This window comes from Myotis daubentonii, chromosome 10 (genome assembly GCF_963259705.1).
Source record: "Myotis daubentonii chromosome 10, mMyoDau2.1, whole genome shotgun sequence".
Taxonomy (NCBI): Eukaryota; Metazoa; Chordata; class Mammalia; order Chiroptera; family Vespertilionidae; genus Myotis; species Myotis daubentonii.
This window is the reverse complement of record NC_081849.1, coordinates 74,401,151-74,413,429: the sequence shown is the minus strand read 5'-3', so window position 1 is coordinate 74,413,429 and position 12,279 is coordinate 74,401,151. Positions and strand designations below refer to the sequence as shown.

Below are 12,279 nucleotides of genomic sequence, written 5' to 3'. Positions count from 1 at the left end.
CTCGCATGTACTCTTTTATCCAAAAGGGCCTTTGATACTTAGGAAATCCTTATAATTGAACATTAAGGATTCCTTTCACTTGAATAAAAATCTGAACTATTTCCTTAGCACAGATGCTAACAGTGACGTGTTTTCAAAGACGAAAAAGGACTCTGACAACACTGGAACATTAAGCCCCCTTCATATTCACTTCCCCAAAAAGCTTAAAATAAGTTTCCTGTTCCTTCAAGAGATCCCATAGAGTCCATTCCGCAGTATGAAGTATGGTATTAATTTCAAGGTCCATTGTTAGAAAACCCCTGCTATTATGAAGCAGCCCCAAAGCAACTACATGGTTAACACCCATCTTAAGATTTATGAGGTGATCATTAGTAAAATTCTACTAGTTTTGAAAAGGACTGGAAAGCAACAAAGTGTCAAAATGACAGTTTCCAATGTCCATTCTAGAGGAACCTAAGAGATCTTAACATAAACAATCTTGTGTTCAAAATGCATGGGAAACATGTTTTATAAGTAAAACTAGAGGCCTGGTGCATGAAATTCATGCGGGGGGGGGGGGTCCCCTCAGCTTGGGGGGGTCCCCTCAGCCTGGCCTGTGCCTTCTCCCTCTTGCAGTCCGGGACCCCTCGGGGGGTGGGGATCGGGCCGGCAGACATCCCCCACGCAGTCTCGGGGCTCTTCACTCCCTACCACCTGCCACTGCACTCACCAGCCGTGAGCCCGGCTTCTGGCTGAGCAGCCCTCCCCCTGTGGGAGTGCATTGACCACCAGGGGGCAGCTCCTACTTTCAGCATCTGCCCCCTGGTGGTCAGTGCACATCATAGTAACTGGTCGTTACGCTGTTTGATCAATTTTCATGTTAGGGTTTTATTATATACAATACTCTTAGAGACAACCAGATAACAAAGAATTTTTCACATGCATTTAATGCTTTATTGTAAAAATCCTCTCAAAGTAATACAAACATAGTTCTTTTTTAATCAGTTCTCTAAGCAAATTTTTCCTTCCAATTTTAGGAATGTTCATTTTTTATAAAACCAGGTGAAGGAAGTTGGTGACTCACCTAATCCTTCCCCATTTTTAAGATTAGATGCTCCTAGTACTACCAGCCATCTCAGGCTAACCGCCCTTAATGATTATTAATACCTGGGAGATGGTTTATTCAAACTGCCTTCCTGCCATTAGTTGATACAAACCTCTATTGCTCTCAGTTAAGACAGGCCCGGCAGTTTAGCCGCCACTTCCTCTTAAACTGTGAGCACCAATAAAGCCTTTTCTTGAGGCTACATGTTCAAATTTAGAAAATTATGTTCTAACACTATAATTATTTTTCAGTATGATAACATGAACAATATTTCAATTTTTTTTTAAATTACTGTTTTGAAAAGCAAGTTAAAATATTAATCAAATTTTAGGTGAGTTGTATTTGCCTTAATGATGCATGTTAATAAGGGAATGGGGGGGACAATAAGTGTTTTAGGTTAGTGGCAAGAAATTAAGACAACTATGCTAATGAAAAGCTTGTCAGAACCAATTCACTCATCTATCTATGTGAGGCTAATGTGCTGAGTGTCCAAACGTCCCACCGGTCACTATGAGGTGCACTGACTACCAGAGGGCAGATGCTCAGCACAGGAGCTGCTGAGCTGCAGTGGTTCTTGGGTGACGCACCCCAGAACCAGAGAGGAGGGATCCCGATTCCTCACCCGGTTGCGCGATTCCACCTTCGGCTGTGGATTATGTTGTTGCTGAGGCACTGTCAGCCCCGAATCTGGTTTACTGCACACTTGCATTTGTGTTCCACACCCTGTACGACAGCAACTTTGCAGAGTGCCCTCTCGCACGCCAGGACCCCTCAGGGGGTGTCAGAGTTGGTTTCAGCCCATAACCTGCAGGTCAGGCCGAGGGACCCTACCGGCCGGAGGGACCCTGCTCACTCCGCAGACACTGGGGAGGGACCACAGGAGGTTGGCTCCAAGGCGTGTCCAACCTGTCTTGCCCAGTCGCACCAGCCACCTTCTAATTAATTTTCTTTCAATGTGCAGGAATCTGTGCACCGGGTCGCTAGTAAAACTATAAAGCTTATCTCCTATGCATTATAACTACTCTAAGAATTTTATTTTTATTTTTAACTTTTTAAAAAAATAATTCTTTATTGTTCAGATTATTACAGTTGTTCCTCTTTTTTACCCCCCATAGCTCCCCTTCACCCGGTTCCCACCCATTGCCCTCATCCATAGGTGTAAGACTTTTGTCCAATCTCTTACTCTACCCCCCACACCATTTCCCCCCCGAGAATTGTCAGTCCACTCCCTTTCTATGCCCCTGATTCTATTATATTTACCAGTTTATTCTGTTCTTCAGATTTTTTTATTCGATTTTTAGATTCACTTGTTGATATGTATTTGTTGTCACTTTGTTCATAATTTTTATCTTTACCTTTTTCTTCCTCTTCTTAGAGAATACCCTTCAGCATTTCATATAATACTGGTTTGGTGGTGATGAACTCCATTAGCTTTTTCTTGTCTGTGAAGCTCTTTATCATTCAGAATTGAAGGTCAGATAGCTTTGCTGGGTAGAGTAATCTTGGTTGTAGGTTCTTGCTATTCATCACTTTGACTATTTCTTGCCACTTCCTTCTGGCCTGCATAGTTTCTGTTGAGGAATCAACTGATAGTCGTATGGGTACTCCCTTGTAGGTAATTAACTGTTTTTCTCTTGCGGCTTTTAATATTGTCTTTTGCCCTTGGCATTTCAATTATGAGGTGTCTTGGTGTGGTCCTCTTTAGATTCCTCTTGTTTGGGGTTCTCTGCGCTTTCTGGACTTGTAGGTCTATTTCTTTCACCAGGGAGGGGAAGTTTTCTGTCATTATTTCTTCAAATAGGTTTTCAATATCTTGCTCTCTCTCTTTTTCTGGCACCCCCATAATTCAGATGTTGGTACGCTTGAAGTGGTCCCAGAGGCTCCTCACACTATCTTCACATTTTTGGATTTATTTTTTTTTGCTTTTCCGGTTGGTTGTTTTTTGCTTCTTTATATTTCAAATCTTTTGACTTGATCCTCTCTTCTGCTGTTGGATCTCTGTATATTATTCTTTACTTCAGTCACTGTATGCTTAATTTCTGATTGGTCCTTTTTTTTTTTAAATATATTTTTTATTGATTTTTTACAGAGAGGAAGGGAGAGAGATAGAGAGTTAGAAACATCGATGAGAGAGAAACATCGATCAGCTGCCTCCTGCACATCTCCCACTGGGGATATGCCCGCAACCCAGGTACATGCCCTTGACCGGAATCGAACCTGGGACCCTTCAGTCCGCAGGCCAACGCTCTATCCACTGAGCCAAACCGGTTTCGGCTGATTGGTCCTTTTTCATATCCCTGAGGGTCTCACTAAATTTCTCAGAGGTTTCTAGAAGATTCTTGAGTAACCTTATAACCATGGTTTTGAACTCTATATCCAGTATTTTGCTTTCATCCATTTCTTTCATTTGTGACTTCTTTGTCGCTGCATTTTGGCTGCTTCCCTGTGTTTGTTTCTATGTCCTGGTTAGCTGCTAAGTCTCCTTGAGTTGATAGACTAGCCTTGTGTGGTTGGTATCCTATAGGGCCCAGTGGCTCAGCCTCCCCAGTCACCTGAGGTGGATGCTCTTGGTGCACCCCTTTGTGGGATGTTTGCGCAGTCCTGTTGTAGTTAGCCCTTGATTGCTGTTGGTATCACTGGGAGGAATTGACCTCCAGGCCAACTGGCTGTGGTGACCAGCTGTGTCTACACTGGAAGATCTGTTGTGCAGGAGACACCCTTATGGGGCAGGACTTGCTTCAGTAGGGCTTTGGTGCTCACTGAGTCTGCCCTTGAGTGTGTCTCTTATGGATGTGAAGAGTTGTAATCCATTATCATCTCCAAGGAGGTGCAAGGTCAGCCACTGTCTGGGGCCACCCAGCAGGAGCTACAGAGACATCTGCAGATGCCTCCTTTTTGTATGGGGTTTGGAAGTGCCCAGACGAGGCCCAGCTGTGAAGCAAGGCCATTGCTGCTGCCAGGTAGTGGACCTTCTTTTGTAATCTCTAGAGTTCTCTGACCCAGCTGCAGTTTGTTTTAGGCGAAAGAACAGGCTATTCATATGCAAAAGCCGATGCACACAGCTTGGGTGGGTTGTAAATTGGGTGGGGTGGGGTCTCTGGGAATCACCAGGGCAGAGCAAACAGCAATGGCTGCCCTGAACTGGAGAAGTCCCTGGTTCTCCGCGCCCCACACAGGAACAATGATTACTGCAAGCACCTCTAAGAGTAAGCCGCCCTCACGTTTCTGCCCCAATGCCAGACAGTCTAGTTTCTCCCCGTGTGTCTGGGTCCCCCCAAGTCTCGCCTGTAACTGGAGTTCAAAGCAAGTGGGAGCTTGTATCTCCCTCCCAGTTTAAAGAACAGCACATCCGCCCTAACAGGTTTGGCTCAGTGGATACAGCGTCGGCCTGCAGACTGAAGAGTCCCAGGTTCGATTCCGGTAAAGGGCATGTACCTTGGTTGCAGGCACATCCCCAGTAGGGGGTGTGCAGGAGGCAGCTGATAGATGTTTCTCTCTCATCGATGTTTCTAACTTCTCTATCCCTCTCCCTTCCTCTGTAAAAAAATAAAATATATTTTAAAAAATAAAAAAAATAAAAATAATACAATAAAGAACAGCACATCGCCGAAACCGGTTTGGCTCAGTGGATAGAGCGTCGGCTTGCGGACTGAAGGGTCCCAGGTTCGATTCCGGTCAGGGGCATGTGCCTGGGTTGCGGGCACATCCCCAGTGGGAGATGCGCAGGAGGCAGCTGATCGATGTTTCTCTCTCATCGATGTTTCTAACTATCTCTCTCCCTTCCTCTCTGTAAAAAATCAATAAAATATTAAAAAAAAAAAAAAGAACAGCACATCCAGGTGCCAGCACTTTCCGCGTCTCTGCACCTCTTACCGGTCTCAATGCACTTTCTTCACTTCTCTAGTTGTAGAATTTCCACTCAGCCAGCTTTCCCGCGGTTCTGGGTGGTAGTTGTTCTGCCGTTTAGTTGTAATTTTGATGTGGTTGTGAGAGGCAGCATATATAGGTGATTACCTATGCCGCCATCTTGGTTTATCCGCCTCTAAGAATTTTTCTAAGTTGATTAATAGATAAACTTTTAGGTTAAGAATCATTTGGTTTGAAATACAAATTTTAGTTTCACTATGGCATTATTATTACTCAGAGATAATCCTATGGAAATAGACCCATCCTTAAGAATCATTTCTAAGAAAAAGGGAGTGCTGAGTGAAACTGGTTTTTCTATCTATCATGGGCCAGATTGCTTACTTTTGGCTTGTCTTAAAAAAAAATTTAAAAAAATCAATGTTTATTCATTATACTTTGAAAAGAAATCAAATGTGGATTTTTCGCCCGTTGCCCAGATGATGTGTTTCCCCTAACTTTATTTACAGCTCCCATTTCCCAATCCTATCAGTAATTGTGCAGTCTTAACATTCCTGGTCTCTATGTCTTCAGTAATTAACTTTACAGGTAGTTTCTGAAGTGCCATAAACTCCATTACTAGAGTTTCCTTTCAAGTTGATAGAAAAAAATAAAGGTGACTGGAAGTTATAATTTCCCCACAAACATCTGGCAGTTTATGTGGAAATCCCTCTTCTCACATCTGTTTATTTGTGCTCATTGGCCAACATTTACAGATGTCCTTAAAGTGCTTCTCAACACATCAAGCTGCCTGGGGTGGTTCTTACCCTAAGGAGAAACTTCATGTGCATTTCAGCCTAGATCACCAGAAGTACCAAAGAATATAGTTAACACATTGTATGCGGGAAACGTATTTATACGTTTTACGTTGACTGGTAGTAGAGCGTGGGACACGTATTAATATGTTTTTTATAGACTAGCGGTAGAATGCAGGTAACGTATAAATACGTTTATTTTTATACTTTTTTATTGCTCTAAAGGGATGCTAACATGCAGATATACGAATTCCAAAGGACAAAATTTGGGTCTCTAACACATACAATGGTAAATTATGTATGTACTTCCAGGTATAACGGTAATCAATCTATTCAACTGCAAAAATGGCCCACGCCACCTGTTAAACCGCGATAAAATGTGTTAACATGAGATGTGTCAAACACCATTTAAAGTTGGGCACTTTACTATGCTTCCTTAAATTTATATTTTCTTTTTAATAATTACTTCTTTTCGTCTAGAAAAAGATGGCATAGCAGTCTTTTAAATCTTCCTAGTAACTTATGTTCATAGCACTTCCTACCACCTCTTAGGTTAATGGCTTGCTGAATGACTGACATTGTATTTTTAGATTGAGTCTGAAACAGCAGCTTCTGAGGAAACCTTATTCAACGCCTCCCAGCGCATCAGCGAGCTGGAAAGGAATATGGAGGAACTTAAGCGGAAGGCAGCGCAGAACTCTGGGGAGGCAGAATACATTGAAAAAGTAGTCTATGCTGTGAAACAGAGTGCCGAAGACGTTAAAAAGGCAAGTACATCTCTGTCGCTTCATGGCTGTGTTGGTCAAGGAGCAACTAGTCTCACTGCCTTCCTTGGTATTAAGGAACACAGCCCTAATATGGTTAGTCATCAGAAACTTCCAAATGACCTGTCCCAACACAGCAGTCTTTAAAGACACAGATGGAAAAGAATGGAAGTGGATACGAAAAGTATCCAATAAGCGTGACCTAGATCCTCAAATCCAGACGTAGACAGGGTTTGGAAAAATGAAATTAACGTAGGGGTGGAAGTCTTAAAACAAGCATATTGAGCATCTATTTCTGTATTTCAATCAGGAAGATCTTTATGGCATACAGCAATTACCTGGCCACTTGAGAAATCATTAAAGAGTTCACAACAGAGACCAGCTAGTAGGAGGGGAACCAACATCTCACCCCTTCCACACTCATTTTGAATTAAACCCTCCTTCTCGTGCTTCTCACTGGAAGGTACTCTAATTTTGCAGAGAAAATCTCACATGACCCAATTTTTTCACCAAGAAGCCAAGTAATTTATTTCTAAATTGCCTGGGTTTTATTTCCAAGGAACCCTTTTAAACTTTTGGGGAGAATGTTCACACTGTAGGGAGTTATAACTAAAATTAATTTCAAGACTTTTCTTGAAATTACTTTGGCTTTGGGGTGGGAACTTGTGTCTCCCTCCCAGTTTGAAGAAGAGCACATCCAGGTGCCAGCTCTTACCGGTCTCAATGCTCTTTCTTCACTTCTCTAGTTGTAGAATTTACACTCTACCCTATACCTCTTGGGTCAGGGAAAAGAACAAAACAATAAGAAAATTTCACTTCCACGTCTTTCTTTTCCACTCGTTTCCTGCAGTTCTGAGAGCATAAATTTCCCAAATAATCTTCTTACAGATCATTTTGCATACATGACATTGATTACAATAAATAGGAACAAAACCCCTTGGCGTGAAATTCCTATTAACAATGGTTATTGTTCAAAGTGTTTCTCAAAAGAATCACTTGTAACCATCTTTCCAAACCTACACCAATTTCTCCTCTCAACCACCCACATATGCTATCATCTCACCCTTCCTTTAATTAAACCTGTCTTTTCCCCAATTTCTTAGTAACAAGTCTCTACAAACCCTAAATTAGTCAAGAATCCAGATGGCCCGCCTTCCATTTCTTCAAAATGAGCCCTTTTTGAAATTTAAATGTTTAGATCTCAGCACATCTACTTTTGAGAAACTCCTACTCTCTCTACAATGTCTCCATAGAAAAGTGCTAATCAGCAGGAGAGGGCTTAGCCCTAGAGACCTGTTAAAACTCCAAAATATTTTTAAAAGTTATGGCAATATTGTATGTAATTCCACTGTTTCAAGATTAAGTTTTCAATTGTTTACCACTGAATAGCTTGAAGCCTGAGCCCCCCTGGATGGGGGCCCTTAATCCAGAATGCTTGCTGTCCAAGCTAATACCTATGTGACCCAAGCTTGCCACAATTACACTACTGTTCTTATATGTAATTACTGACACTAACATTATCACTTTGTTGTGTCTAAATGTGGGACTGTAGACTCTGGATGGTGAACTTGATGAAAAATATAAGAAAGTAGAAAATTTAATTGCCAAAAAAACCGAAGAGTCGGCTGATGCCAGAAGGAAAGCTGAAATGCTACAAAATGAAGCAAAAACACTTTTGGCTCAAGCAAACAGCAAGCTTCAGCTCCTGAAAGGTAGGTCTGTTCACCTAGGTTCATGCTTTCACAAAGCATTTTTAAATAAATACATTAATAGTTTTTTATTTAAAAGGTGAAAATCCATTCACTTTGTCTCAGGCACTTAATAAAACCTTATAAGCAAAGATAATTATTAGGTTTTGAGATCATCACAGTATAAATTGCTCAGACTTTTTCTTTTTCTCTCACAGATTTAGAAAGAAAATATGAGGACAATCAAAAATATTTAGAAGATAAAGCTCAAGAATTAGAAAGACTAGAAGGAGAAGTCCGTTCACTCCTGAAGGATATAAGCCAGAAAGTTACTATTTACAGCACCTGCTTGTAATGAAGGAGGAAGGGCTATAAGACAGCTGAGGTGACCAAAGTAAAATAACTACATTTAAAAACTGACTTACTGATCTTCAAAGTAAAACTCATGGCCTATTTAATGTTCTTAATCACCACATTTTGTATGGAGTTTAATAAAGTATAGTGCTTTTGTATAAATATGTTTAGTATATTTCTTAAATTGTTACTTTTACTGATTTTAGTGTTCATGAATCCCTTGAACAAAGAATGTTATTTTCACTGTAAAGATGGATTTATAAACAAGTTGATTGCCTCCATGGAGCCCAATGTCTGTTGTCTATAAACAAGCTATTAGTAAGTCAATATCCTCCATAAATCCACCCCAACCACCTCCCAGGCTAGAGCTGGAGCTACTTGCACCATTTCAGTGGTTGCTTAGCTGCTCCAATCTCCAAAACTCCCACAGTATTCCTTGCTCTAGGAAAAAGAACAAAAAGCAATTTTTAGAAAACTCTGGCTTTTAGGTATTACCACCTAGAACAGGTTCGGGGTTGCTCTGGGGAAGGTTTAAATTAAAGCGGGCCAGAGTTTAGAAAGTACAGAATGAGACCGAAATTTCTCAGCTTTTATATTGTATTTTAACTCACAAACTACAGATTCTTTGCTAAGATCTGTAGGTGAGGCCAAAACAATCATATGACAAAGAAAATAACGGGAATACAATTGTCAAGCCTTTGTCAACTTTATAGCTGAGCTAGCTGGGTAACAGGCCAAGCCCTGGTTTTCTCACACATTCTTCAACCACCATTCTGTGTACTACTTACCCACCCACACAGCTAACACAGCTGCATTTGAAGCTGGGCCTGAACAAAAGTTATGTAAACAGCTGTAATTTAAACAATAAGGCAACTTCCCTTTGGTGCGAGGCAGTTATTTGTCACTTTAAGAAAGTGGTCATACCGCATCACCTACTAGAGAAACTATTTTTCCCCTATGTATTTTAAAATAGACACTGTCACTACTTCCCCCATACAGCTAACCAACCAAAGATCTCACATTGAAACTACGAATTTTAATCAGCTTAATGAACTGGACAATGAGCTCAGCCCCACCTTTCACAAGCCAAGAAAGTATTTCAAACTTATAAAACAAATTTTAAATGTTCACTTACTGTTTACTCAGGCCCACCCCAATAAATTTGCATTCCCATATTGAATGGGAATCTTTAAAGTTGAATTTAACTATTACTTTGTGTCTCTCTATAGCTAGGACTTCATATTAAATTGTATTTCAGTATTCTCTAATTAGAAACTTTTTTCCCTAGAGTTTGAGGTTTAAATAAACTACAGATTTGTTCACATAATATTGGGATTTCAAAAAAATGGCAAATAGCATATATCTGACCAACACTCTTGCTGATAACTGCAAACTCTACACAAAATGTGTTTTTCCACCCTAAAGATATTAGAGATTAACCAAGCAGGCAGAGGGGAGTTGACACTGAAGAAAGATCAACATTGTATGAAATTCCCATTTTTAACAATTTTTCACTTGAGGGGAGATCCCAATAAGTGGCAACTTTTAGGCAGAAGCCAAGTTTTACTGGTTCAAGACTAGGAGGACAGAATTTAGGGCAACCAAAGTAGCTGAAATATGAAGGAGGGAAACACCAGAAAAGCAAGAGGCACAGGAGAGGACCCCCAAATTGTGCCCAATCTCTGGCTGACCAGATAACTATACATGCAATGAACAGTCAGTCGGGTGAAGGTAAAACACCCGAATAGAGATCTCGGGCAGCTGTCCCCCACAAAGACAAATTTGGAGTAGAGTTCAGCCAAGTTAACTGCCCACTGAAACAAAAAATCACTATTTTTAAGTATGTAACAGAATCCAGAATCTTTACATAGTATCATTCATAAGAATCGTGTACAATCCAGGATCACTGGACCTAAGAAAAAGGAAAACATGACCCATATATAATATGATTAAAACCTGAAAAATACTAAAGTTTCTCTTTTTAGCTATGATCAACTGATGGTATTGCATTCTATACAGCTTTCTGCTGATAAATTATATTCTCCCAACGTTTCCTTAAGACTAATATAACCTTTAAATTTTAATCAAATGAATATCTAGTTTGCCTATTCCTAGTATTTGAAGACAGCTTATTTTCCTCTTTAAATTCATGCTATCCCAAATTGGAGAACTATTTAATCTAAAATGATTCTTAAATTTAGCAAAAGCCTATTTGTCATTTAACACCATTAAATATTTCAAGAAAGGCCATCTTAAATATTTACCAATAAATAAAATTTTATAACTTTAAAGAAACAGTTTACACTTTAAAGAAACAGTCATTTACCCAGCCAAGAACACAATGAAAATCTACATAGGAAAAGACACATTAAAGATTCGCTTACATTGTTTCTCCAAAAGTACAAGCTAAACAGTTTGTAGGTATCACCAAAAAAGGTGGAAGGGTAATGACCTTTTAAATGTCTTAATACTACAATGTGGGGGAAAGGTACATCAAGTTTGTAAGAGCTACTAGTGGCCTGGTGCACGAAATTTGTGCACAGGGGTGAGGGTGGGGGTGGTCCCTCAGCCGGCCTGCACCATCTCCAATCTGGGACCCCTCAGGGGATGTCTGACTGCCAGTTTAGGGATCAGGCCTAAACCGACAGTGGGACATCCCTCTTGCAATCCAGGACTGCTGGCTCCTAACAGCTCGCCTGCCTGGCTAAACACCCCTAACCACTCTGCCTGCTGGCCTGATAACCCCCAACTGCCTCCGCCTGCTGGCCTGCTCGTCCCCAACTGCCCCCCCCTCACCACCACCAGCCTGCTTGACCTCAACTGCAACCCCCTGCTGGCCTGTTCGCCCCCAACTGCCCCTCCTCCGCTGGCCTGCTTACCCCCAACTCCCCCCACCCTGCTGACCTGCTCACCCCTAACAGCCCCCTTGCCGGCCTGATTGCCCCCAATTGCCGCCCCCTCCACCAGCCTGATCGCCCCCAACTGCCACCCCTTCTAGCCAGCCTGCTCGGCCCTAACCACCACCATGGCTTTGTCCAGAAGGTCTCCCAGTCTAATTAGCATATTACCCCTTTATTAGTATAGATAATAAAGAAAATAAGCCCTGGTCAGGTGGCACAGTCAGTTGGAGTGTTGTCATATATACCAAAATATTGCCAGTTTGATTCCCTGTCAGGGCACATACCTAGATCGCGGGTTCAATCCCAGGTCAGGGTGCATATTGGAGGCAACTGATCAATGTTTCCTTCTCTCTCTCTAAAAATAAAAAATTACAAACATATCCTTGGGTGAGAATTTAAAACAAAAAATTAAGCTTACAATGGAATACAGTATGGATGGACCTGGAGATTTATTATGCTAAACAAAATAAGCCAGTCGGAGAAAGACAAGTATCACATGATCTCACTTATATGTGGAATCTAATGAACAAAATAAACTGATGAACTAAATAGGTCCAGAGACATGAATGTATGGAACAGACTGACAGAACTCAGAATGAAGGGGTGATGGGGATGGAAAGAGGTAAACCGAAGAAATTATATGCATAGTCCATGGACATAAACAATAGGGCAGTGAAGGCCAGGGGTGGGGCAGGAGCCAGGTGGAGGGGGGTAAAGGTTAGGGAGAGAGTGAATGGAAGACATCTATAATAATCTCAACAATAAAAATAAATTTTTTAAAAAAGTAGTAAGAATGCACAAGAAGTAGTCATAAAAGAACTCAGATTATCT

The 12,279-nt window shown here is 41.1% G+C and overlaps 1 protein-coding gene across 3 annotated transcripts in view; it reads left to right on the top strand.

Moving 5' to 3' along the window:
* The window catches only part of LAMB1 (laminin subunit beta 1), a 72,476-nt gene extending 63,766 nt beyond the window's left edge, over positions 1–8,710 (top strand). For 2 of the 3 annotated variants that reach the window (XM_059712817.1, XM_059712818.1), the window contains exons 32-34: positions 6,333–6,509; positions 8,059–8,218; positions 8,413–8,710. In XM_059712817.1, coding sequence (XP_059568800.1) covers positions 6,333–6,509; positions 8,059–8,218; positions 8,413–8,549 — 474 coding nt within the window. In that variant the 3' untranslated portion in view covers positions 8,550–8,710. Of the gene's footprint in view, positions 1–6,332; positions 6,510–7,609; positions 8,020–8,058; positions 8,219–8,412 lie in introns of those variants that run through there. The other variant, XM_059712819.1, reaches the window with a different exon arrangement.
* The last annotated feature ends 3,569 nt before the right edge of the window (positions 8,711–12,279 follow it).